At 41.7% G+C, this 27,624-nt stretch overlaps 2 protein-coding genes across 2 annotated transcripts; both read left to right on the top strand.

Annotated features, from left to right (window-relative positions):
* zmym4.1 (zinc finger MYM-type containing 4, tandem duplicate 1) lies at positions 1–26,229 on the top strand. The gene is made up of 27 exons (XM_030120386.1): positions 1–246; positions 1,694–2,285; positions 5,544–5,660; positions 6,166–6,242; positions 6,419–6,562; positions 13,069–13,319; positions 13,454–13,658; positions 14,041–14,244; positions 14,730–14,880; positions 14,967–15,082; positions 15,487–15,666; positions 16,095–16,245; positions 16,898–17,070; positions 17,413–17,557; positions 17,923–18,015; positions 18,103–18,140; positions 18,535–18,685; positions 18,991–19,103; positions 19,622–19,844; positions 19,939–20,181; positions 20,708–20,817; positions 21,149–21,323; positions 21,422–21,573; positions 22,007–22,121; positions 22,215–22,463; positions 23,614–23,743; positions 24,211–26,229. The coding sequence occupies exons 1-27, from the start codon at positions 169–171 to the stop codon at positions 24,455–24,457; spliced, it is 4,623 nt and encodes a 1,540-aa protein (XP_029976246.1). The 5' UTR covers positions 1–168; the 3' UTR covers positions 24,458–26,229.
* On the top strand, positions 8,841–11,117 carry LOC115409282 (piggyBac transposable element-derived protein 4-like). The gene is made up of 2 exons (XM_030120387.1): positions 8,841–9,352; positions 9,440–11,117. The coding sequence occupies exons 1-2, from the start codon at positions 9,268–9,270 to the stop codon at positions 11,035–11,037; spliced, it is 1,683 nt and encodes a 560-aa protein (XP_029976247.1). The 5' UTR covers positions 8,841–9,267; the 3' UTR covers positions 11,038–11,117.
* Positions 26,230–27,624: the final 1,395 nt, after the last annotated feature.

Here is a 27,624-nt window from a genome sequence, read left to right on the forward strand (position 1 = left end):
AAGAAGAAGCAGCAGCAGGCGCCCTGGAACCTGGAGCACGCCGTAGCTCAAGTTGCAATGTAGAAACAGCCAGCTCCTTCTATCGCACTCCACAGTTTTGGGGTCTGTTTAATAGCACCGGGCCACAATTTATTTGCAAAACGCCTAAGATAGAATTTTGGAGCGAATATGGCTACTACGGAAACTGGGAATGGACACGAACATGTGAGCACCAATCAAGTCTCGTCTGCAGGAGTCGCTGGCGCGGTAATTTTTTGCACGTTGCTACAGACCGCCACTAAACCCTTTATAATAAATTACATGATGACTTTACAGTGCGCAGAGCAGGCATTGACTGACAAACTAATGCAATACGTGTAGCTTTCGTTCAAGCAACATGTCCGAGTTCATGGCCGGGCACAGGGGTGTGTGAAGGTTTAGCATTAGCTTAGCAGGCAGCTGGCTAGTTGTCTTGTTTACACTTCGTCTGTATAACATACTCGTAAAAACAGTTTAATACAAGAGAATACCCCAGATAGAGTTCAAAACTCTTCATTTGTAAACTAACTCTGTGCTGCAGCTGTATAGTTCACCAGTTGTGAGCTGCAGTGCTCCTTGTTTACAAAGCGAGAGCAGCACTGCTACAACAGCAACAAGCTAACTTCTCATTGTGATTTAATTTCAGCACCGTATAAGTCACTTCATTGTACACACACGCTCTTCTTTATTTATTAATATCTAGTAAATTCTCATATGTTTCACGCGTCAAGGTGGCACTTCATGCAGCCTCGTTGTGAAGTTCGGCTGCTTCTTTCTTTAACTTTCCAACGGAAAAATACTGCGGGATTGGACGTCATAATGATTCCAAATCCACGTGTTGAACATGGAAAACATTGCTACTCCTGCTACTTTGAGTGTGTTTGAAATGTAACGTCCTTTCATTTACAACAACCATCATTAAATCATTTAATCATTAGTTTAGTCCAGAAAAAAAAGTTTAAGCTAAGAGATGCCATCAGGTAAAATTATAAGCTCCGTTGCTTCAGCTTTTCTTCTCCCTCTGGTTAAAAAAAAAAAAGAAAAAGATATAGGTTCAGATCATATAAAGTGGAGGGAATGTAAGGGGAAAAATTTTTGGTAAATACCAGATCATGGCTATGTCTGAAATAATGACCATTCAAATTGTGTCAAACAGGATATGAATTTTAACTTAATATCCTGTAACTTCTGAATCTGTGCCCCTCAGGAGATCATTCACTGTCTGTATTTGGGTTGTCCCAGCACTGTAACATGGATAGAAATACAAATTGTAATTGTTCAGAGTTTTTTGTGAGGTTAATGTGGACCTGTGAAGTAGCCACTTTTTTTGGTGGAACAAACTTAGTTCTGATCAGGACTTGTCATACTATACATGGTTTTCAAGTGCAGAACCCCTGCAAGGAGATGGATTGAAAAAGAATGAACTTAAATGCTTCTCCACCTCAAAAATGACCACTTCAAACTTCTGACCAATCAAACAGTTATTGTCAGGCACCACATGTGAAAGTTCTGTAACAGCGAAGTTGTGAAAAATAAGCCACAGGAACTCCCAAACCAGGGAGAAAAGAATTGGGTCATTCTGTTCTTGCAGTTTCATGGCAATATGTGTATATTTTGCTGTTATTTTAATCAGTTGACACATGATGAACTGTTTACTGTTAAATTTCTTACACAGGTAACAGAGGGGACAGACACAGAATCCATGGAGAAGCAACCAGATGCATCGCCGGATGTTGGAGAAATAGACCATAGATTTGCTGATGAGAAAAACATGCAAACCGAAGAAGCACAATGTGAAGAGAAGGAAACTAATGCAATACAACCTGATGAATCCGAATCTCTATCACAGGATTCTGAAACAGTCGAGAATTTTGAGGGTGATTCACAGAGCACAGCAACGTACGAAACAGAGGAGAAAATTGAGGAAGCGTTAGAGGAAAAGGAAAAAAATGCTGTACTGCAGGACAAAGATACAGAGGAAAGTCTAGGAGGATCAACTGTTGATGACGAAATGCACATGAGCACAACGTCTGATCCTGAGAAGGATGCAAATAATATTGATGAAAACATGGACACAGACACTAAGGAGGCTGACAGCACGCACCAAGAGAAGACTGGCTGCAAAGTTTCCACAGCAGATGATCTGGATGAGATGATGGACATAGGGACGGTGGATGAGATGGAGCAGGAGGCTCAGATGAAAGATGAGGACACAAGCGGCTGGGCAGACACGGAAGGGAGTTCTTCGCCTGCTGTTTCAAACCCAGGTATGGTAAAACATTTTCCCCATACCCGGCAGAGTAATCACCTTTGTGTATTTTGTCAGTGCTGTGAGAGTGTATAGATGCAGCATAAAGGAGAAGAAACTGTTCTTGTGTTGTGAGGTTCTGGTCCTGGTGGACCGGAACCTCCTTCCAGAGGAAAGAGTTTGAAAGAGTTGGTGGCCAGGGTGGGAGGGGTCGGCCACCATCTTGCCTGAACAGATGCCTCCTCAGGGTCCTGGAGGATCCTGCAGCCAATGATCTTTTAAGCAGAGCGGAAGACTCTGCAGTCTGTCCTTGTCTCTGGCCGTGGCTGCAGCGTACCAGACGGTGATGGAGGAGGTGAGGATGGACTCGATGATGCACTAGTATAAGTGCACCATCATCCTCGCTAGAAGCCTGAACTTCTTCAGCTGCCGCAGGAAGTACATTCTTTGCTGGGCTTCATTGATGAAGGAACTGATGTTCAGCTCCCACTTGAGGTCCTGTGTGATGTTGGTGCCCAGGAAGCAGAAGGACTCCACAGTGTCCACTGGGGAGTCTCTCAGGGTGACGGGGGTGAGTGGGACTGTGTTCCTCCTGAAGTCCACAATCACCTCCACTGTCTTTAGAGTATTGAGCTCCAGGTTGTTCAGTCTGCACCAGGACACTAGGTAGTCTGTCTCCCACCTGTCGGTGGCCTCATCTCCATCACTGATGAGCCCAATGAGGGTGGTGTCGTCCGTAAACTTCAGGAGTTTGACAGACTGGTGAGTTTTAAACCTTCATGTGCTGCCTACTGTCTGTCAGGACGTCTAATCTACCTGCAGGTGGAGACTGGCACGTTCAGCTGGTGGAGCTTGTCCCGCAGCAGAGCTGCGATGATTGTGTTGAAAGCAGAGCTGACGTTCACAAACAGGATCCTGGCTAAGATGGTCTGTAGTCATTGAGTCCTGCTATCCTGGGTTTCTTGGGGTCAGGGATAATGGTGGAGGCCTCGAAGCAGGCAGGGACATGGCATGTCTCCAGTGAGGTGTTGAAGATGTCTGTGAACACGAGACAGCTGATCAGCACTGTGCTTCAGGATGGAGGAAGAAAGAGAATCTGGCCCGCTGGCCTTGTGGGGGTTTTGTCTCTTGAAGAGTCTGTTAAAGTCTTCCTCCTGGATGGAGAAAGGTGTTGCTGAGGGGGAGGGGGATGGAGCCATTGATATGGGCAGTTGTGGTGATGCTCCTGCTGTGGTGGAGGAGGGGCAGACAGAGGGTTGTGGCTGGTCAGAGGAGTGCTGGGGGATGAAGTCAGGATTGTCCCATTGTCTTTCAAATCTACTGTAGAACTCATTCAGGCTGTTGGGCAGACGCAGCTCATTGGCAGCTTTGGGTGCTCTCAACTTGTAGTTGGTGATCTGCCTTTCCACACAGAGCAGGGCTGCACGATTATGGTCAGGGGTGCACATAATATTTTTTGTCTTGTTCTCAGGGGAGAACCTTGGGTTGTTACTTGGTCCTCACATTTTTAAATGCTTTTTTTCCCATGCCTACCTACAGGAAGAACAAAATAGAGGGCTGCATGGACAATGTTACATAGCCTGCTTTAGTTTCAACTGAAAATGAAGAGAAGCAGTGCAACAGAACGTCTGAAACCTTGTAACTTTCACAAAATATAATGGTGTTTAAAGTTCTGAAAAATAAGTGTTCATACAGTGTCTGCTTTTTATCACTTAAACCAGCGGTTTTCAAAGTGTGAAGCGTGCCTCCCCTGGGGGGCGCCAGAGGGCTTCAGGGGAGGGACAGCGAGCTTTTTGTCCCTGTGCGGCTGCCATACCTCTCTAAACTAAACGGAGCAGTCCGAAGTATTATGCACGTCATTTTACTCACAACAGCAGAACATTATACCTGAAAGGAAAGCTCCGAGTGAGCACCGTCCCGTCCCGTCCCGTCCCGTCCCATCCCATCCCCCCCCCCCCCGGTTCCGACAGTACGGGTGAACACTGGCCTATCCGACACACAGATGCGCACCTTCCTTTTTCTCAAATCTTTCTACGTAAATGAGTGTTACGTTTCATCAGGTACGCATTTTTTAATTTGGTAGCGCATGCGCACCAGAGCACCGCACAGAATATTTTGGTCAAATTTGTAATCATGATTATTCATCATGTTAGGAAAACATCTGTTTTTATCGCACTACTTTCAAACGTGAAAGTATGTGAACAGTTTTCAGTGCAAAATGAAACTTCAATTAAAAATAAATATTTAACAGAAAAATAAAATTTAACCAAGAATTTAAGGTTTACCAAAGAATCTGAATAAATATGCTATTACAGAGTGAAATCACAAAGTACAACTCAATAACTATCAGTTGAACAGTTCAGGAAAGGCAATGACCTGAAGCCGTTACGCCTTCAGGTCTCTGGCTAGAAACACCAGCCTGTCAACATTTTCTGGCTTGAAAGACAAGCGAAGGCAGGGCACTGTTTCCCCGAGTGTTAAAGCCTCTCTGACGGGGAACTTGTTCCAGGGATGCGCACACAGTTTTTTTACCAGCTTTGAAACTGGTGAGTAGAGTCTCCGATGCTCCTTCCACCAGTCCAGCAGGTTCTCTTCACTGCCAAGGTTGCCGGACTTCCTTGTGTGAACGTTACTCGCCCTCATCCGTCCACCGAGTTACATGAGGCTGCCGCTGCTGGGTGTACTTTTATTTAGGCAGCTTCATTATGCCTTAGCCACGCATTCGCCCCGTGGTGGTTGGCTGACCTCTGAAAGTGCTTAAAGGTGCTGTAGGCAAGATTTTGCTAGTCAATGCTAATTTTTCTGTGTTTTCTTTGGATTAAATGTTGGAGTATCCATTGATAATCCTTTAGGAGTGTAGCATAATTGCACTACTGCGAGGGCACAGCGTTTCCATCTGTCTCTGTTCTGAGCTGAAAAGGAATCTCAACAGCTCCAGGTATCTTTGACCAATCAGAAGAGCCCCTGAGGCTTTAACCGTGATTGGTCGAGGGGCGTTCGTCGCACGTTCTTGTGGGAGGGGCTTAACTTGCGTAAGGGCGTGATGTCAGAGAAAACAGGACAGGATTGGCTGTGCTGGGTTTCAAATCGCCATCTTAGATGGGTCAAATCGCCATCTTGCTTAGGTAACCCTAAGCAAGATGGCGGAGATGCCAAATCCTGCCTACAGCACCTTTAATGAAATAGGTTTTGCAGCAGAGCCTGCATTTTAGATGCACTGCAGTGTTCTGAAACTGCCGGTGCATTGTTTTGATTTCTGTTTTGTGTTCTCTCACAGTCCAGGCAGCAGAAGAGGAGAACGACACTATCAAGGAGGAAACTGATGACAAACCTCCGTCTTTTGATTTGATGCAATCAAACTCATCCAGTTCACCTGAAACCACCACGAACACAGGTTGGGCAACTCGGAACGTGTTGCAAAAACATACGTATTATCCAATGTAAACCATTCATGCTTTAATTGAAATTAAAGTAATTCATGAAATATAACGAATTCAATAACTTTATTGACATCATAGGATTTCTCTTATAATCATGTCATTGACTGAAAAAAGTTTTTTTTTTTTTTTTTTTTTTTTTTTTAAGGGGCTACAATTTCACATTGTTTGATCCCAAGTGTTAGAAGTTGGGTTTGATTTAGAAAAGAAATTATTTAGAACTCGGATGACAGCTATGTCCTAATTTTGATTATTATAGTTGAACTAGATTTTCACAAGGAAATATTTTTTTTTTAGCTTGACTTTTTAAAAACAAAATAATTTAAACATTTCCTGTCTTACCTTCTGACATTTGATTTGTTCACATAAAGCAGAGCACACTTTCTTTGTATTATTTGTGTTCATATGAATGATTTAATTTCTTGAATGACTGACTGTGCTTTGAACTCCTGTTTTGTGTAGGCGAAGATCGTTCATCACCACCTTCCAAGCTGAATGGGACGAAGGCCGCCAAACCTTCCCAACCCAGACCAGAGCCTGTGAGTAGACCTTGGTCAACATCCATAAAGTCGAAGTTTATATTGCGACACTGATAACGATAAAGTCATCATTTTTTGGATTGATGTACGAGTTGATTGATGTACAAAGGCCATCAAAGTTCAAGCCACATTCACAATTTTTTTTTTTTTTTTTTTTTTTGCCCTCCTTTTTTCAGATGAGGTTGCGTTCTTCGTCTCGGCTAGCCAAGTTGTCTTCTTCACCGCCTGTAGTTCAGGTGAAGGACGAGCCGGTGGACGAAGAGTACGATCAAGCTTTAATATCCTCATCGACTGCGAGTGTGAAAGATGAGGACACAGAGGTGAGAGACACTTCTCACAATTGCAAACGCTCCTGCTCACATTTTCCTGTCCATTACATATTTTAAGATTGAGTTATGGCAAACATTTACAATCTAACAAGTTATTCACGGCAAAAGTATAAAAAAAGCATATAAAGACACAGTTATGCACTGACATGCATATAACCGTACGACTCAAGTGTGTGAGTGGCGGGAATAATGCCTTTTATCATTAGCATTTTATTTTAGTGGCTACGTCCAGTCTAGTTTGATTTTTTTGGAGAAAATCCGATAAAATCTTCAAGATATTTGCATTTATTTTAAATTTTTGATTAAAAAAAAAAAAAAGCTAAGCAAAACCTGACAACCTTAATTGTCGTAACTCTCTGCCAACCAATGGCGTCTGTAGACGTCTACTGCTTTTTGTTTTTTAACGGTTGCGGCAGATCAGAGTCTTATACATTTTGTGTGTGAATTTCAGACTTGCGGGCAATGTATTTCTGCCCCAGTAGGGGGCAACAGTTCTATTTTGCTCCTACCGGCACCGGCAGATTGGGCGCTGCGAAGAAGACTGGCGTTGGTGAATTGTGGGTTGAGAGAGGAAAAAGGCGACGCACATGGCGAAATCAAGCAGAGACAGAAAGTACAAGCAGCTTGCGCTGGTGGAGCTGCTGTAAGGAGTGTCGCGATCGCGAAGGATCGGGGTGACGTCGAACAAAATGCGGGTGTCCATGGCAACCGTAGTAACGGGCTAACGGTTAGCATTGTTGAGCCGTTTGGTGCCACACCGGAGCCCGACTCCGGAAGCAGTTCGGATTCGGACGACTCTGAACCTGACCCGGATTCCACTGACGAGTGGCTGCCGTCTGGATCGTCCAGCAGCAGGGATTCATCCCCACATCAGCGGGGATCCAGCAGAGCCGGCCGAGACCGTCACTCTGGGAGTCCAGGTATAGACGTTATGCCATATTACTGTGTGTGTGTGTGTGTGTGTGTTGTTTTGTTTGCAAGCTGAATTCATACTGTAATTGTTCTGGGATACTATAACAGATCATTACAGTGCTTTGGGACTTCTATTCCATTATGTTATATTCTTTCACCATATCACCTGTAGTTAGGCCTGTCACGATAACAAATTTTGCTGGACGATTAATTGTCCCAGAATTTATTGCGATAAACGATAACATTGCTGTTTTTTTTTTTTTTTTTTTTTTTTTTTTTGCACAATTTTTTAATTAATGTAATAATTAGGGATGCACCGAAATGAAAATTCTTGGCGAAACCGAAACCGAAAAATGAGGAAACTGTTTTTCTGAAGCAAATAAGGTCCTAACAATGACACACATAATATTACAAAGCATTTATACCACCAAAGGCCAACAGCGGTCTCACAGAACGCTGATTAAAAAAAAAGACGCACTTCGCGGGGCTTTTTTTTCTGCTATTGATTTGTTTTGGTTCGTATGCGCGCATCTGAACAGGGAGCTAGCTCTGACAGCAGACAATCAGACAGACGGCCAAAAATATCAACCAAATCCCAAAAGAAAGACAATGAAAAGAGGCATAATGAAGAGATATAAGGTGGAAGAAGCTTTAGCAATGATACAGGAGGTCAGTGAGGGGGAGTCGGATGGCGGAGACGTGTCGGACATCAGCGATCATGACTGGAGTGAAGAGGAGGAAAGTTCTGAATCACAGTCAGAACAGCCGCGGGCCAAACAGCGAAAAAAAAAAAATGTAATCCTGCTGCCCCAACAATACCCGACCGACCTCCAGCTGCTGTACAGTCCAGCAAAGAACCTGCAGTGATGCATGGAAGCGCTCACGCGTCACCTCCAGGCATAAAGAATTACTGTAGGCTACTGTCAGTTTACAACTAAATAATAATAACATAAAATAGTGTGAAAAAATAAAATAAACTAATGTAATAAATCTCAACACGGTAGTTGACAGCAGGAGCACTGCAGCGTCTCCAGAGGTGCCAGTTACAGATTCAGGTAAAATATTTTATCCTCCATCAAAGTACAGCAAACCATGCATTTTTCGTTTCCAAAAATTAATTTTAGAACAAACATATTTTCTGAATAAATACCGTTGTCCTGTCGAGCCTGCAGTCTCAGAATCAAATGAACAGGGTGAGGACGGGACCGTGTGGGAAGGTGTCCGTCCTGATGCGCAGCCGGGGAGACTTATTTTACTAATTTTAATGTTCTTGATTATTATTGACGGTTAATAATACAACTATTTTGTGTGTGTTGGTGTGTGTGTGCGTGTTTATCAGGGAAACGAGTGTGCAGAGTGTGAGTGAGAGGTGACGCTGTGCAAATGCGCACTGTAAAAAGTTAAATTTTAAAACCTGATTTGAGGCATTAATAAAGCAGACATGAGGCGTTAAAATGTTTGCTTTAGCATTACCGCCACGTCATCACCAATTATTTTCGGCCGTGTTGTTTTGGTGATTTTTTTCTTTCGGCCAAAAGCCGAAAATACACTTTTGAGCCATTTTCGGCCGAAAAATTTCGGTGGCCGAATTTTTGATGCATCACTAGTTCACTCCTCATTACGCTACAGAGCCGAAAGGAGTCAGTATGAGACGTTTCTACTGTCTTTGGAAAATGTCAATTTATCGCGCCTGGCAAACTTACCGACCTCATTTGTTCTTATCGTGCGAATAATTGATTTATTGACTATCGTGACAGGCCTACCTGTAGTGATTAAAAAGAAAAATGTATATAATGACCATTGTAAATATTTCTACAGAACCTGGATGGAGTGGATTTCCCTCTCTCACAGCAAGAACGAATAGCAAAGGTAAAAATATATATATATTTTTTTACATCAGTACAAAGCTATAAAGCATGTTTTTAGTGAAATTGTATATATTTCAATATTTTACAGTCCCTGAATCAGCCAGAGGTGGTGCATCATCAAGCAGACATGGTGGGACAGAATGTGCTTGGCATCAAGATAACTGGCAACCACAGAAGTTTCCCTTCGCTGCGAGCCCTGGACCCCAGAATGCTGCTGCGGAGCTGGAGTCCGACCTGCCGGTTGACTTCCTGGAGCTGATCCTCACAGACGAGCTCCTCCAGCACATTGCAGACCAGACTAACCTCTATGCCGATCAGTTTTTCCAGGCACATCCTGACACTTTGCCACTCGGTAGAAAGAATGTCTGGAAACCAGTGTCAGTCCCAGAGCTGAAAACATTCTTTGGACTCACTTTCCTGACTGGATATATAAAAAAGCCTAAGCTTGAGCTGTATTGGAGCGTGGATGAAGTAGAAGCCACTCCCTATTTCAGCCAGACCATGCCGAGAAACAGGTTTCAGCTGATCTGGAGATTCCTCCACTACAACAATAATGCATCACATGACACAACAGACAAAATGTACAAAGTTCGTCCTGTGTTGGACTACATTGTTGGGAAGTTCAAAGAGCTGTATCAGCCCTATGAAAACATTTGCATTGATGAGGGGATGATGCAGTGGCATGGCTGCCTATCATTCAAAGTGTACAACCCACAAAATCCCATAAAGTACGGCATTAAATCGTACATACTGTGCGACTCGTCCACCGGGTACTGCTTCAACATGCAGCCTTACGTTGGGCAATCAAGCTCTCTTCCACACACAGTGTTCTCTCTCCTTGACCGTCTCTCGGGCAATGGCTACACACTCTACATCGACAACTACTGCAACTCCGTTGCACTGTGTGAGCAGTTGGTGAAAGCCAAAACCAATGTCTGTGGACCGCTGACAGAAAACAGGGGGGAACCTCAGATCATCAGGGAGGTGACCAAGGCTGACCTGGGTGTGGAGGGGAAACTGGCGCGGCACAATGGCACGGTGCTGGTTGTGGCATGGCAGGACAAGCGCCTGGTGAAGATGGTGACAACCTGCCACCATGACGCCATGCAGAGGGTGGAGGTGTGGCAGAAGGGCCGTAAGGAGAAAACGGGTCAGTTGAAGCCTAAGTGCGTTGTGGCGTACGATGAATGCATGAATAGGGTAGATAAACTGAACCAGGACATCGCCTACTACCCCTTCATCTGGAGGTCACTCAACTGGCCAAAGAAGTTTGTGGCATACCTTTTTCAGGTGGCCATGTTCAACGCTTTTGTACTGTACAAGGCCAGGAACCCAGGGAAATGCAAAACTCTCTTGGAGTTCATGAAGAAGGTGGTGAGGTCGTGGACCGCCAAGCGACATGTAGCAGTGGAGGAAGTTGGAGATGTGGAGGTTGAGATGGACCAACCTGCTAAAAGGGCACCGTACAACCACGACCCAATTAGCAGGCTGGATGGCCAGATGGCCAAGCATCAGCTGGAGTACTTGATGCCCACCAGCAAGAATTCCAGACCAGCCAGGAAATGCAGGGTCTGTGTACGGCGGGGTCTGAGGAGGGAGAGCAAAATGTGGTGCAAGTCCTGTTGTGTCCCCCTGCACCCAGGAGAGTGCTACATGGCCTACCACACCAAACAGAAATACTACTGAGTACACACACACGCACGTGCGTGCAAACAAACGTCCCTTCTGTAAGCAGATTATTTTTAATGTATGTTACCTTCTAAATCTGTGAATAAATGCAGTCATTTTGTCATCAAAAGCCTTTTTTGTGTTTTTGTTGTTTCATAGAAGTAAACAACTGTTCGGATGTTTGAGGTGTCACTAAAACTAAAGAAAAGGAAGTTGGACACAGTTATGCTTCAATTTGTTTCTCTGTGGAAAAAGCAAATTTTCTGTTTTTTGGTCAGTATTGGGTGTTTTTGCTGAAACAATCCTATGTTCTACTGCCGATTTGTAAAGGCCCAAAAAAACTAGAAACATAGATTTTTTTTGTGATGAAAAAGAGTCTAGACTTTCTTTAGATGGTTTCGATGTTTATGTAGTCCTAAAACTCAGTATTATGTGGGATTGAAAGTTCAGCGAAAATGCTCAAAAACTGGCAGTACGGAGCTCTCTGCTCTGAACACGGCTGGCTGTCAATGAGTTTATGGGGAATTAAAAATGCGAACTGAAGTCGTGTTACTGTTGACAAGAGCCTGTTGCTTTCAATGCACAAGATTTCTGCAACCTTTAGTGAGCATGTTTTCACAAACCTGTTTCATAGTATGGATTTTTCTTCAACTGCTCAATCAAATCTCTCAGCCACAATCATTTTCATCACTTGTTAGACTGGGTTTTATGTGCTCTCTTTTTTGTCAAATAGTATTACACACAGGGGTGAAGTAGGGATCTGTATTTATACCCAAAGAATTAAGTAGTGATTTCTTTGTTTCTACACTTTACAAATACTTCAACCCATCCGGAGCAGACCCTCTTGCATGCTCCATGTTTGACACTCTAGTTTTAGAGTCACTTAATGACCAAACAAGCGTTTGCATAGACCAGGGGTAGGTGACTCCGGGCCTCGAGTGCCACCATACTGCATGTTTTAGACGTCTCCCTGCTTCCGCACAACTTGACAGGACAGCCGCACTCGTGACCCGGAGGTGCCTTCCCCTGATCCAGACCCCATCAGCCAGTAGGTTAAAACCAGAAACCTTGCTGTGAGGTGGCAGTACACTAACATGTTCTGTACTTTAACTAGACATGAGAATGAAGTTGTTTTTTTCTTTTAAGTTAAATATAAAAGTAAGGATTCTCAAAATAAAAAATGCTCAGGATATCGTACAGCATACTAATTTTTGTTTCATCAATTAAAATTCAAGTCAAGAATATCTTGGATGCAAAAGTATAAAAACACAACTAAATCAAGCTGAAATAAAAATAACTGAAAAAAATCGATAAATGAAACCAGACGTTCATTAGAATTACAGTGAAAGCAGTGTGAATCCAGTCTGTCAGATGTGCTTTCATTTAAAACTCAAATGTTTGTGTCTTTGTGTGGGTTATTAACACTGAAGTGAAAGTTAACGTTAAACTCTACCACTGCTCGCTCTTAATCTGTTCAGCTCAAAGCTGACCCAAAGGAGCAGAGAGTGTAAAGTAGGGTTTAAAACATGCTGCAGTTCACCACAGAAAACCAGTATGTGCAAAAATGTATTAAATAGTCTACTGTCAAATCAATAAACACAACTATGAGGCAAGAATACTGAAACATGAGGCACAAGTGTTTAATGCTTTATTATACTTCCATTTAGTAGCCTATATCTTCATCAAAAGTTGAACTATAAGTAAAAGTTAAGTGTACTTAGACTGTCTATGTACTTTTGAGTGGAAACTAGTTAAAGTTATTATTAAAGTAGATTTCAGATGGTTTCCCAGCGACCCTTGTTACCCCCCACCCTCCTGAAAAAAGTCCAGGCTCAGGATTTCTTTTTACTTTAAGCCCTGAATTAAATTGATTTCTAATTAAAATGCACGATCCATAAAGTTTGAATCTATGATGATATAAAATCCCTTTGATAGATCATCATACACAGATTTTTAATTTTTGATTTTATATTTTTACCATGATGACCGGAGTAGATATTCAGTCGTGTGACCTTTGTGTTTCCCCCCCTGTTGTTCTCATGTCCACAGGAGGACCTGAGGATTGGATCGGTCTTCTCTGTACCTCCAGCTGCTGAAACGCAGATGCTGCCCATCGTGAACCCTCCGTCCATGCACATGTACTGCTTCAACTGCAAGAAGAGCCTGCAGAAAGGACAGACGGCTTTCCAGAGGAAAGGCTGCCCGTCGCTCTTCTGCTCCACCGCCTGTCTCAACGCATCTGTCTCAACAGGCAAGGGAGCCTCCAGAAATGACAACAGCATCTGCTTCAACTGCCAGAAGTAAGTCCCACAGAGACAGAGGAGTGGATGGCGATGGGCCTCAACGCAGTCCAGTCAGCATTAGTTTTACGTTGTTGCAGAGTTTTCTTCATAATGTTTTTTTTTTTTTTTTTTTTTTTTTTTTACGTTCTCAGGTTGATATTTCGGCCTCAGGACGTCATCCTGGCTCCAGATGGTAAAGGAGTCATGAAAGACTTCTGCAGCCAAAGCTGCCTGACCTCCTTCAACTACAAGAATAAAGCTGCAAGCTACAGAAAAGCTGCTGCCGCTGCAGCCGCTACAGCGCCGCGGGCTGTCGGACTCCGGCCGCTCTGCAGCATGTGCACCAGATACTGTGTGGTGAGTCAGACAGACCAAAGCAGCAAGTCATTATTTATGCTCCCATCTCGTTATTAGTTCGGACAGTATCACTTTCATAAAAAAACAAAAAACACTTTCTTGTGGAAATATGGAATCATAAATGTGTATCATGAAACAATATCAGTGTGGAAATTGCATTTTTCTGTTGTGTGAATTTGCTTGGTTTCATACATAGAACTTCATTTGACAAAGTATTCCCAATGAAATTAAGACAACTAATGTTTATTTTGTAATTTTATTTATTTATTTATTTATTTATTTATTTTACTTTTTTCTTTCTAAATTTGAAGAAATCATTCAAACAACTTATTACCCCGGTCAAAAGTAGATCATTTCTGCAATAACTTCTTTTTCCTTGCAGAGTAAGCACGAGGTGATCCTGAGCGGCTCTGTCCACAAACTCTGCAGCGACTCTTGTTTCAACCGTTTCCGAGCTGTGAACAACCTGTCGATGGCCGGCTGCGCCAACTGCGGCTCGTACTGCCACAGCAAACCCGTCATGCTGAAGATGGAGGATTGCAGCAAAACACTTTGCAACGCAGAGTGTTTGGCTAAATACAAAGAAGTAAGGACATTGGAAAGGAAACTGTGTATTTGGAGCCAATTGAAGACTGATTCATGTGTTGTTATTTATTTATTGGTTTATTATCATTATTGTAGAGAATCTCTTCACACCAGTCCCAACGCTAAAGTATCATTGAATTGCATAGAAACAAAATTACTTTTCTACAACTCAGCTCAGCTCTGCCTCTGCACCGATCCCTCGGTTTTTCCAGCTTGATCGACTTGACCAGGTTTCCAAGTGGGCTGAGGCGAGTTGAAAAATTGACCTAAACAGACTGTAAGACCACTGAAGTCATGGAACTTCATGAGTTATGGCCAGCGTTTTTAAAGCCTAGCAAAAGCAGCCATCAATGATTTTCCTAACTCTGCTGTACATTCCCACAGTTTGCTTTCCCTTAAACTCTCAATTGAAACTGTGGAAAGAAAAACCATGATGTCTTATTTGGAAACAGTGTTTTATTCTCTTTTCATTTTTGCTTTTTGCAGAAAACCAAAGTAAACCAGCCTTGTAAGATGTGTAACACCATCCGTCTGTTAGGAGACATGATTGACAGCAAAAACAGCGACGACTCGGTGAATCTCTTCTGCAGCAGCAGCTGTGTCATGGCTTTCAAAGTCCAGACTGTTAGTTCTTCAGGTACCAAACATCAAGGTTTCCTCAATCTCACTCCCCACTTTTTGTTTTCTTACTTACCTTACATGTTGTACATTCTACATCTCCAGGTTCTCGGGTCCATTGTGACAGCTGTGGAGTAAACACTGTGCCGGCCTATCACTTGGCCATGTCGGATATGTCCATCAGAAACTTTTGCACTCTGGCATGTGTCATGTCGTTTCAGGTAAGAAATATCACAACAGTTTTTATAACTCAACTCGCCTATATCTGATTTTTTTTGTGTGTGTGGTGTGTGTGTTTTGCGAATTTTGTGTGGGCATGTGTTTCTGTAATATAAATTCAGTAAATTAAGAACAGTTAAGTGGTATGTTTGGCTATTTGAAGTAGATTTCAGTGTGTTTCTCTTTTTGTTGTGGTTTAAAAAAAATGTTTTTTGTAATGATTTGCAAGATCTGTCAACAATTGCAAAGTGTAAAAAGCAGGTAAAACAGAAAAACAACATTCACCGATAAACTCAGAATCTGTCAGCGTCATTATTTACTGAAAAATCAAATTGATTTTTCTACAACAGTTTGTGCATGTCAGAGTTTAATATTTTTTTTTTTTTTGTTTCTTTCTGTGTCGCAGGATAAGTTTAAGAAATCCCAGAACCACATGAATGTTTTTACGAAGCTGCCTGTCGGGTCCACCCAAGTCCAGAATGTCTCCTCCACCCAGCCAAAGCAAGACGCCAAAGGGCTGCAGAAGCTAAACTGCCTCCATTGTTCGCGGAGTATCACTTTTAAACCCGAAATCATCGAGATTAAGGTGAGTCCGTGTGCTGCATTTGAAAACAAAGGCTGTTACAACTACAGATGCAGGAGAATAAATGCTTCATACAGCTTACAGTTAAACAAGTCATGATGTGAAGATATTAAAAAAAATTGACTGTGACATATCAACCATGCAATGAGACCTACAGTGAAGTTAATAAGACGAATCACATTTAAAAATACGTAGCTCAAGTTAATCAGTGAAGTTAAGATATTCTACTGTCATGTTTGTGATGTGAACTAGCTCTCTTTGTTAATTAAATATGGAAGTAAATATGGAGATTTAATTGTATTGTCATCCTGCTATGTTGAATGATATAGATATATAAATGTAATCACAACAAAATACAGTTAAAACAAATTCAGGAATCATAAAATTATCTGAACAATGATTTACATTCATTTTTTTGTCTGTGTTTACAGGACAAGATCATTTTTCTGTGTAGCGTCGACTGTTCACTTGAGTTCAAGAAGTCCAACTGTGTCGTGGGCCTGTGTGAATACTGTAAAGAAGAGAAGATTGTCAGAGAAGTCAAGAGAATCAACAACAAGAACTGCTGCTTCTGCAGTGATGGTGAGGAGACTGGTCAAAGTGTGGAAACAGGGCTGCACTTTGCTCAACACTTCAAATTTTTTGTGTGTATTTCTTAATTAAAAGCAGTATTTGAGGCACATTAATTTTGGAAAGCGGGGAGCTTCACTCTGACTTAATTGAAATGAATAAGAATGTTGCACATGTCAGCCTTCATAAACTTAAGTAGAGCTGACGAAGCTGTGACCAAATAAAGAGAAGTTGCTTTAGCTAAGGTCGTTCTGTGGAGCAGTCACTGCTGCCTCTGCACTGGAAAGATGTGCAGATTTGCACCTGTTTCACAATAAACTTCTAAAAACCAGATCAAATAAAGTGTGACCTAATCTCTCAAGCTGAAGTCACTGTGACAGAGACAAGATTTCTTGTGCAGGTTCAGGTTGAACAGCAAGAATTTTGTGCTGTTGGGCCTCATCCAAAATCAGATGTGGGTCACTTTTGCCGAAACAGAAACGTTTGCTTTAATTTGCTTTAACTGTCCCATCATCCAACCTGTTATAGAGTGTTACAAACATAATTATGAGGGGTTTCAAACAGTTTAAATGTTAGAAAGAACTTCTACTGAACTGGTTTACTCTGATTACTCTTGCGATGATGATAATAATAAGACATGCTTTCTCTGATCTCCTTGTTTTAGGCTGCAAGCTCCTCTTCAGACACAATCTGACTAAATCCTGGGGGAAACACTGTCACTCCTGCGTTTACTGCCACTCTGTCTCAAAAAGGCTTGTTACGGCGCAGTATGGAGGCTTGACAGAGGAGTTCTGCTCCGAAGAGTGTCGGTCCAAATACACCATGCTCTTCTGCCATGTAAGCAAAACCTCATGCGCCTGAAACTTCCTAATTATCTTCAGATCCAGGACTTCACATCCCCTCTTTTATAATCTGGCTTGTTATCAGGAAAAATAGCATGCAGTGTAAAAAGCTGATGGGTTAAATGCAAAATTATTCCTTTTCTCACAAACGGCTCAATAAAGTTTTACGAATGCTGCAAAATATGTCAAAAGACAACATTCAGGATAGTGTTGACGGTTGTTGAAATCCCTAAGAAATTGACAAAAAAACTCCTTATAGTTAGATGCTTTTATTTTGAAATATCTATTGTGTGCATTTTTTGTTGAGTCTCTGTCTAAGCTTTTGTTTTGTTCTCAGGTTGAGAAGTGTAACACCTGCGGCCGTAAAGGGAAGCTGAAGCAGAGTCTGAGTCTGCTCCGTGAAGTGAAACATTTCTGCGACCTCAGCTGCCTGCTGCAGTTCTGCTACAATCAAGTGGCCACGCAGGGCAAAATCCTGACTGGTGTGTATTGTTTGGTTATTGATTCATTTAAAACCCTTTGATTTGTGGGAATATGAAGTCATCTGTCTCTATATTTATATGAAGCTATAACTCATTCTGAAATTGTGTTGCATTGATTTAGCTGTTGTGTAACTCGTCCGGGCCTTTATATTCATCACGCTTGATTTCAGGGCCCTCCTTATTAGTGTGACGTCCATAAAGATGTTCAAATGACAATTCAAGAAACTGAAAGTCTGGACAGGAATTTCTGGGGTTTATGTAACCTTAAAGAAAACAAAGGATAAGATGGTTTTGAGAGAATAGATTTATGGTGTGAGGATAATGAGCTGTGTATAATTGATTCTTTCTTTCTGTTTTGATTCCAGCTGCTCCGGGCAAAGACACTCCCGTCATCGCCAACGTCATCTCACTAGCCGGTCCTCCATCCAGAAAATCTGATTCCTCTGAAGGACAGAAAAGTACAAAGCAAAACAAATATGAGAAATTATTTCAACTGGCGTTGAATGTTGTTTGAGTGATTTGATTTGTTTTGTTTTTGACTGCAGGTACAGTGTCGAGCAAGCAGTCAAACAACACTGGAAATGTGAGTTGTTTTTTCTTTATTTGAATACATGCTTAAAAGAAACGTGCATTTTTTGAGCTCATGTGGGGATTATTAGAATATTTGTAGAATAAATGCAACGGTAAGGCAGTTGAACTAGATATAAAGGAAGGAACATTAATAGATCTGACAGAAAGCTAAATTTTAGTGAAATGGTAAAACCAGAAGGTAACATTTTTCAGTTTAGAGAGTTTCTTACTGTTTTTGTGCGACAACAACATTTGTCATTGAACAAATCTACATTGATGATGGAGAATCTTTGGTGATTTTAACAGAGAGCACATGCTGGTTATTTGGATGCCTGCCACTGAGAGTTATAAAATTGATATTTCAATTGTTGTTGTTGTTTTTTTAATTTCTTTTGTTGGTCTTACAGATCAGTATTCAAACAGAAACTGTGAAGACTCATCCTCCTTCCCCCGCCCCACAAAAAATCCTCAAGAACAAAGCTCTGCTGTGCAAGCCGCTGGTGCAGAACAAGGGAGTTTCCTGCAAAACTCAAACGGTTGATGTTGAGGCACAGACAGGTGAAAATGGCACATAAGTCTCTCTGCTATGTTACTTCTTGTTTAAAGCAAAATACAGTTTTCCACACTGTTGTGTTTGAGAGTTTGGCCTCATCTTTTTCATTATTTCAGCTCTTATTAAGTAAAATGTTCTCAGCAGGAGCAGTGAATGCCTTTTAGAGCTGATGTGTTTTGGCGTTGATTTCAGTTTTGTTTTGTTTGTTTTTTTTGTTTTGTTTTTTCCTGGAAACTACCACCTAATGGAGTCAGAGAATCTGTTACCTCCATGGGAAAAAAATGCTTCTTCTTTTTTTTTTTTTTTATAGACGACCTCTTCCCTAAAATCCTGGTTTTGCCTGTTCCGGTGCCGGTTTATGTTCCTGTACCCATGGGGATGTACAGCCAGTGCACCCCCAATCCTGTGGGCCTGCCCGTTCCGGTACGTCTCACACTTACAGCCACATCAGATAATTCTATAATCACCCTATTTTTATGATTATTACCTTAATAACTTTCATCATCTTTCAATTTAAATAAGCAGTTTGAAGCAAAAAAGAGAAAACTGATGTTAACACCTCTGGAATTGATGTTGTTCACCACTTGAGCAGGGAGAAGTGCTTTATGCTGTACGTACACACCTTTATTCATCAGTGGTAATGTCTGCAGTGCAAAGTGCTCAACCTACACTGGAAGCAGTTAGAGTTTCAGTGTGGAGAACATATTAAACATAAAATCAACTGCTCGACAGCAACTTTTCTCTACTCAAGTAAAACTCTACCTCAGTCGACACGTCACACATAGTTTTTAGTTTTTGGAAGTCTGATAAGAAAGATTAGAAAGTGTAAATCAGCGTGCATGCAAGAGGACTGTAGCAGTCAGACATCAGCAGCTTTGCCCTCTTCGGAATCCTGCTCTCAAATGTTTTTTTTTTTTTGTTTTTTTTTTTCCCTGCTGCAGATGCCTGTACCGATGTTTCTTCCTGTGACAATGGACAGCGCTGAGCGCATTGTAGAAACTATCCAGGAGATCAAGCAGAAGATACCGACTGATCCGTATGAGGCCGAGCTCATCCTCATGGCTGAGATGGTGGCAGAGCAAGATGAGAAGAACAACAAACAGAAAGCAAATCAGAGAGAAAAGGCAGCAGACAAACAAGGACCAGAAGCTCCAGCCTCTGATGGTAAGAGGGAGTAGTAAAAACAATCATGGTATGTTTTAAAGACAAGGTAAAGAGCAGCAATGCCTGATCAGCTCCTGACATGTTGATGTTCCAGATCATGTCAGCAACTACAGTGACGACTTGGATACAGAAGACTTGGAAAACTTTCTCAACAACTGGGAGGACGCCTCTTCTGACACGGGCCTCCGATCACCCAGCGGACAGAACATTGCAGAGAAGCTGAGCCCGATGATGGATGTTTCTGTGGGACAACCGAGGGAGCCTTCCCCCGAGCCCCAACCTCCAGGCCCGCCTTCGGGCCCGCCTCCCATGGACATCGAAGCAGATTTTACCATTGGTGAGGGGATTATATCAGATCCACATTCAGGGCTTGTTTGGGATATCAAGACTGGATTAAACTAATCACTAAAAGTCACACACAACCTTATGAATATTCATACTGAAAGAAACATTTGAATGGGTCACAGTCATGTGAATTCTCTGAAATATAGCACCAGCATCAACTTGAATAGAAGAGGAAAGACAATGACCGGCAGGAGGCTTTGCAGTCATTGTGTGGCTTTCTCCTCAACTTAGACTCCAAAGAGGCTTAAAAGATCTGCTCAAGCAAATCAGCCATTCACCAGTGATCAGTTTTCCATTTGTAAGCCAAATTCTGCTGTAATCACACCTACAGATGAAAACCTCCAGATAGCTCCCAAAAACACACTTTAAACAAAATCCAAACCCAAATGAAATCCACTCCAGTAGATAGAAGCTACAATCTTCACAGTTTGCAGGAAGTCGTATTGTTTCTTTAGTTGTCAGCAAAAGACAGATGACTTCTTCATGCTTGACGATGTTTTCTCATGCTGGGTTCTTAGAAACTCTGGAGAAGATGGCCCAACTCAGGGAGCAGTCACCGAAAGCTGACAGTCCTCCACCTGCTGCTGGGCGAAGACGACAAGCTCAAAGGAAAGCCAGAGACAAGAGGGTAAACACTGATGAATATTCAAGGCTTTTCCATGCTACTGTCTTTTCAAAATCACCAACAGCAGGCACCATTACATGTCACTCGTGCACCATAAAATTGGAAAGAGTAAAGCTGATCAAAATCACACACCGTTCATACATTTGGGCTTTTTTTCCCCAACTTTGTACTTAACTACTCTGTAGGTCCGTAGTTTAAATAATCTCAAATCACGTGAAATAACACTTCATCTCAAGAATTTAGTGACACAGGAGAAACAAGCTTGGAAACAGAAATGTTGGTTTCATCCAGTGTAAATGTTGTTATCTCACTCTCCCCATCTGCATTATTGAAGGGTAAAAAGTTGCAGCGCTATTCAAAGTCTTCTGATGAGACGAATCGGAGAGGCTCCCCTGTAAACCCAGGGGCTATAAACCCTAAACTGAGGAGTCAGTATGGGATTGATGCGTGGAAGAGATGGATCCAGTGGAGGCAAACTCAGCCCAACCTGGAGAAGCCTCGCTACGGCCGTAAGTCTGTGAGAGCTGCTGTGGGCAGCGTCTCCGCTCGTTTCTCTCCCGTAACTTTGTAATAACGTTACTTTCAACTTCTTACATTTTCCTTTCAGCACATGTCATGGAGCTGAAGGAGGACATTCTCCACTGCACCACTGCTGAGCTCAGCTACGGCCTCTGTTGCTTCATCACGGAGGTGAAACGACCGAACGGAGAGCCCTACTCCCCCGACAGCCTCTTTTACCTCTGCCTCGGCCTTCAGCAGGTCAGAACCTCCCCCCAAACTTCCTGCCAGTCTTGACAGCGCTCTGTGGATGCACATGATCACAGAAGTCAAAACACTGATTGTTGTTCAAGGTTTTTTGTAGGTTTAGTTTGGATGTGACGTTCTTTTTCTGAAAGATGGACATAAGCGTAAAGGCAAGTGCAGCAACAGTAACAGGCACTGTTTAAAAAGCTGAGAGTAGTTTATGCCTGCCAACGGTCTCTGAGTGTTTTTTTAAATGTATTAAAGTTCAACAAATAGGTCTGCTGCGCCGCAATTTTGGTCAGCAGGTAAAAGACATAATCCAGCTTTACTAACCACAGCAGTCGTCCATTCGGAGCTGGCTTGATTTTATTCCTTTGAAAGGAACTTGGCACCAGAGCAGGCTTTTTTTTTTCATGACTAATTTTGAAGGTTTTTTTTTCCCCTGCAGTACCTATTTGAGAACGGTCGTGTGGAGAACATATTCATGGATCGCTTCTACAGCAAGTTCTCTAACGATTTTACAAACATGCTGAGAGTCTTCAAACCATCAATCACAGCCAGTGGTGAGTTATTGATCAATCAATTTGTGTATCCCCACAAAAACACTTAGGTTTGATCCGACTTTAAAGCGGCTCTCTGTTTCAATCTCCCTGCAGGATACATTCATTCCCGTGTGGAGGAGGAGTTCTTGTGGGACTGCAAGCAGCTGGGAGCCTACTCCCCCATCGTCCTCCTCAACACTCTGCTCTTCTTCTGCTGCAAATACTTTGGCTTCACCACGGTGGAGGAGCACCGTCAGTTGTCTTTTGCACACGTCATGCGCTGCACAAAAACCAATGCCAACAACACCAAGACCACGCTCCTGCGCTTCTACCCGCCCCTGTCTATCACAGAGGCAGAATCAGGTATCCACAATGAAGGCTGAAATGAAGTAATGAGACTGTCTGAAGCTGAAGTGGTAAAAATAGTGAAAAGGGGAAATGTTTATTGTATGAGTAATTCTTTCGCGCTCTCTGGTGTTTAAGAGTCTTTATTCAAAAATTTCTCCCTGGGATTAATTATTTGTCTTCTGTTCTGTCTTTTATGAGTCACATTAAATGTTAACCGCTCAGAAACATGAAAGCTTATTTAAGGATTTTGAAAAGGTAGACAAAGCCTCACGAATGTAAAGAATAGAAGAAGATTTAAAAAATTGAACATCCCAACGACCTGCAGCCGGTGGGACGATGTCGCATAAATGAGCCTGAACTGAGAGATGACTGATGTAGCAATCAAAACTCACTGCCTTATTACTAACGTTAGCTTACTAGCTTTAGCATTGATGCTTTATTGTAAAGGTGAGTTTCTGGAAAAACACACACCGTAGGCTGCAGGGATCAGATTAAGCAAATATCAACCTTAAGAGAAAAGTCCACTTTATCACATTACCTCTTTGCAGTTAAACAGAAAGAGACATTTTGAGATTATTATTTGAAGAATGTGGTGGAATATTTTTTACTGATCCAGCCTGACGCAGTTTCTGACACACTCGTAAATCTGGACTGTAAATAGGTGGTCGTACTGAGAAAGTCCTTCGGTCCACTGTCAGGATGGCTGTGTGTATATATAGTTGTATTTCTCCACCTTTTGTGTCTTGGTTGATGGTTTTTGATGTTGAGAAAATTTCAGACCAGTCTCGGAGTTAGGACATTGACAAGTAAACCTACCAGATCTCGTCAGCAGTGCAGAATTGGAAGGAAAATGTGAAGTGAGACTAAAGTGGGAAAAAACATCCAGTTTGTTATGAGCACACAGTTTGAAAGCATCTCAGATGGAATTTATCACACAAGTAGCTTTCCAGAAATCTTCAGTGTTACTTTTGAATATATTTTTGGGAAAATATTTCTTGAAGCAAAGTTTTACAGATAGAAACTGAAAGCCTTAGGTGGTGTTATTCTATGTTATTCTCACACATCTGTTCCTTTCAATGTTGTTTTACATCAAGGTTTATTGTTGAACCTCTGCTTTTAGTTCTGCTGAATTAGAAAATGTCGTTGATGCCTGTATCCTCTGCAGATCCAGAGGTTATTGCAGCAAAGAGGCGACGAGAGGAGGAGAATAAGGAGGACATCTTGGAGATGATGGAGAACGTGGATAATCCTCTTCGCTGCCCAGTCAGACTTTATGAGTTCTACCTCTCCAAATGGTGAGTTGAAATTGTCTCTGAAACTCTATGAACAGCTGAAACAGCAGATAAACCTTTTCTTTGTCATTGAAACATTTTGAATAGTAAACATTATTACTGCTGTTGCATGTTGGTCTAACCCAGGGACGTCAAAATCAAGTTCAGGGTTCACATATACCTAAATTTACTTACACTCAAGTAAATTTTGTGAGACAAGTAAAGCGACAGTTAAGTTTAAATGTCAACTCTACAAGTTTTGTTTTAATTCAAAAAAGTACAATCTGAACAGAACTGTATTTATTAAGCAGTCTTCTCCTGAAGCGTAACATATTTCTTTTTAAAAGAATAATAAACAGGTCTGAATATAAAACAACAGATGAGAAGACGTCCTTCCTTTTTCCAAGGCACATACTTTACAGTACTTTAAGAACTGCAAAAAATGCAAACACTCGCTCATCGTTTAACATTCACGTCCGTCTCCCATGCAGCTCGGACTCGGTGAAGCAGCGCACCAACGTGTTCTACCTTCACCCGGAGCGCTGCTGCGTCCCCAACAGCCCGCTGTGGTTCTCCTCCGTCCCGCTGGATGACCGCACCATGGAGGCCATGCTGGTGCGCATCCTCACCGTCAGAGAGCTGCATGTGAAGGAGAAGAGGAAACCCGAGGCGGAGAGCACCAAGTGCAAGGATCCACCTTCTTTACCTGAGGATGAGGAGGACGAGGATTCAGAGTGAGAAGAACAGAAGTGACCTTCAGCTGGTGTTGAAACCAGTGGTGTAAATGTTTGTACATTAGTTGGAAAGTCCATTGAAGTGTTGCACACAAAACATAAACAGACTGCATAAATTCACAAGTAGTGGTGCTGACCAGCAAGAAAACAAAAAAAGCTACTTCCACATGTTGAGCTAGACTGACGAAGCTCTTCAAACGCACAGAGCTCGTGCTGGAGGAACCTAATTTTCCCTAAATGTGTGTCGACAGTATCTTGGATCATATTACACAGAAAAGAAATTACAAACCTGAGTCCCATAGAGCAGCAGAGACCGCTTCACCTGCAGAAACACTACAACAGAATATCTTTGAAAATAAGTCGTCTTCGGGGTTCTGTATGTCTTTGTATGTGGACAGATGAACCGACAGGCTTCAGGACACTGGAGTGTAAATGATACTGACGATTTCACCTTAAAAAATGCTATTTTTATGTTTTGTGCTTCTGATTGCTATTCTTGTAGATTCTACACATCGTTTTGTGTTTCACAATCTTTTGAAGTTTATTTGATTTTCTGTGTCGTTCAGTTTTTCAGTGTTTTGTTGTTCTTGGTGCCATTATATCCGTTTGCAGCCATTTTCCCATTTTTGCTTACACTTTTTTTCTTTTTTTTTTTTACTGTCTCTTGGGAATCTGCGTTTTAGTGGAATAAGTAACTGATCCACTAATGTGGATTTGAATTTGATTTTCTGTCAATGTTGCTGTTCCCACCATTTAGTGTATAACATCATAAGCTTCCGTTTTCTGTTTCTCAGAATTGTTTGAGGTGTTAAACTTCTTAAATACTTAACCCAAAGTTTTATGTTTAGCTAATTGGAACAGATGCAAACTCTCATCTTGAAATTTTGATGTCTTGCCTCTGAAAGTTGTGCCGAGAAGAAACCCTAAACCTCAAAGCACATTCAATCGGTTTACCAATATCACATTTAGCTTACTTGCTAAACTCTGTTCTTTTCAGTGGTTGGATCATTCTTAGTTATTTTACCATACATAGCTAATATGGTCTTGAAATATAGATTTAAAGTTTCTTTGTTCATGTAATTCTTCAGTCTGAATCTATGACTGTATTTTGAAATATTCTCTGCAAGTTATAACCTGGAAAGTGTGAAACTGTGGGGCAACTATTTTGAACATTTTAGAAGGGAAAAAAGTATTTCCTGAGAAATTTTGGCATCAGGCATCATTGAAATTGGTTTGGTTTTTTGTACATTGGATGAAATTTTCGAGACTCTTCAGCACCGGTATGTTGTTGACGGCTGACATGCTTGTGTTTTTGTTTGGTAGTGGCAGTGTTCCATATTGGGGTGATTGGGAACGTTGTTATGAGCTTTAGCCACTGACAGTTGGAAAACATTTTTATAAAGATGAAACAGCTGAACCTTACAACTCTGAGATGATGTCATGGAATGAATATATTGCTAAAATAATTGCCATTTGGTGCGCAGTGATACTGAAAAACAGTGATTGCTATGGAAAGTTGTAGATGATCAAAAATGAGAGGATGTTGGTGGGGGTTTTTTTTTCTTCTTTAAAATATGGATTAAGCCGAGTATGGTAGGTCAAAAATCCTCAGCTAATTTCACACACTGTTCCCTTTCATCACCAAACTCCCTGTGCCCAGAAGTCCTGTTCAGCATCTGTCCATGTATCTGTCAACCATATTAATCTCTGGTTTAGAGTAAAGCTGCAAATGTTCAGAGTGTTTTATATTGTCTGTTTCTTTCTATTAAAATAAAAACACTTCCTTGTTGTTACTTCTTCGTTCGTAGCAGTAGTTTGGTGTTCACTTACTCACAAAAACAGGAATATTCGGGTAATGTCAGGAGCTGGCATTCCTTTCGGGTGAAATTTCAGCATGAACCTAAAAATGCAGTATGACCTCTACAGGTAAAGATTATAGGCTAAATCTGACCCCTATACGTTGCATGCACATGTCCAACTGTTCAGTGTTTTGGTACTTTTGCCCAACTTGCTGTTCTTTAACAAAGAACTTAATGGCAAAGTTCCCAACAGTTTCATCCACAAATTGATTAGTAAATTTCCTGGATCACTTAGAATTGATAATGAAACTGTCCATTCATACATTCTGCTGTTCACGTTTTCACATGAGACCAAGACCAGTGTTGTTCTCTGGTGAAAGTCAATTTATGTTGATCAGAAATTGTTTCTGTCCACGATATCAGAGGTATGAAGGAGAATGCTGTGCCACTGTTGTCACCAGACAAAACTTTTGGTGGTGGTTGTGTTACAATGTGGCCAGGTGTCTTGTCAACACAGAACTGCCCCACACTTTGTGAGTGACAAGTCCATACTAACGGAACACCATAGGTTATCCAGTCACTGTGCCCCTGCATGAACAACACAAGCCTCAGTTCATCTTCTTGGATGACAATGCTCCAGCTCACACGTTTCTGAGACCAGTACACCCAGCAGTGTTGCTGGTTTTTCTTTCAATAAATTGAGATGAGGAAATCACAGTTGCATGCTTCTACTTAAATGCCCTGCACTTTAATGATATGTCTGTAATGTCAATTTTCCAGCGTCCATCTATCATCATTCATGCGTAGGTGGAGTCAGACACAGAATTTCCAGTCAGTCTACATGCAGTTTATTTGATGAAAAGCAAATGATAATCATAAGAGGTTTTGCTGAGACTGCACACCCTCCCACTGCACGTGCCTTCCACTTCCTGTGAAAGAGGCTCCAACAGCTACCTGTGTCCAATTAGTGGCACCATATGACCAAAAAAATACAACAACAAACTATGTTTAAATTGAATAAATAACCTGCCAATATTAAGTAAAAATGGCTCCTATAATATCACTCTAACACTTTGGTGATTCCAGCTATCTAATTGGATCAGTTATTTGCGCAAAGAAGTTGTGCAAAGTTCGTATTTATGCAACAAACTAGAATGCAATGCTTTGCAATCCATCGATCTGGCGCATTTAGTTAAATTTATATAAGATGGAATGTAGCGTAACTGACTCTACTGGCAGATGGTAACCTTAACCCACAAGCACTGACCATCACTGTTGGATGAACATTTTATGTTTTGAATAAATTTCACACAAAACCCCAAAAAATCATAACTTTTTGTGAGCCGTGTCTGCAATATATTTACATACATCC

The sequence above is a fragment of the Salarias fasciatus genome, chromosome 22, assembly GCF_902148845.1.
Source record: "Salarias fasciatus chromosome 22, fSalaFa1.1, whole genome shotgun sequence".
Taxonomy (NCBI): domain Eukaryota; kingdom Metazoa; phylum Chordata; class Actinopteri; order Blenniiformes; family Blenniidae; genus Salarias; species Salarias fasciatus.

Coding starts and splice junctions, on each gene's coding strand:
- LOC115409282 (XM_030120387.1), top strand. CDS start 9,268: ATGTATATAATGACCATTGTAAATATTTCTACAGAACCTGGATGGAGT. Junction 9,353..9,439: donor AGCAAGAACGAATAGCAAAG/GTAAAAATATAT, acceptor AATATTTTACAG/TCCCTGAATCAGCCAGAGGT.
- zmym4.1 (XM_030120386.1), top strand. CDS start 169: ATGGCTACTACGGAAACTGGGAATGGACACGAACATGTGAGCACCAAT. Junction 6,563..13,068: donor TGAAAGATGAGGACACAGAG/GTGAGAGACACT, acceptor TCATGTCCACAG/GAGGACCTGAGGATTGGATC. Junction 15,083..15,486: donor CATGTGTCATGTCGTTTCAG/GTAAGAAATATC, acceptor TCTGTGTCGCAG/GATAAGTTTAAGAAATCCCA.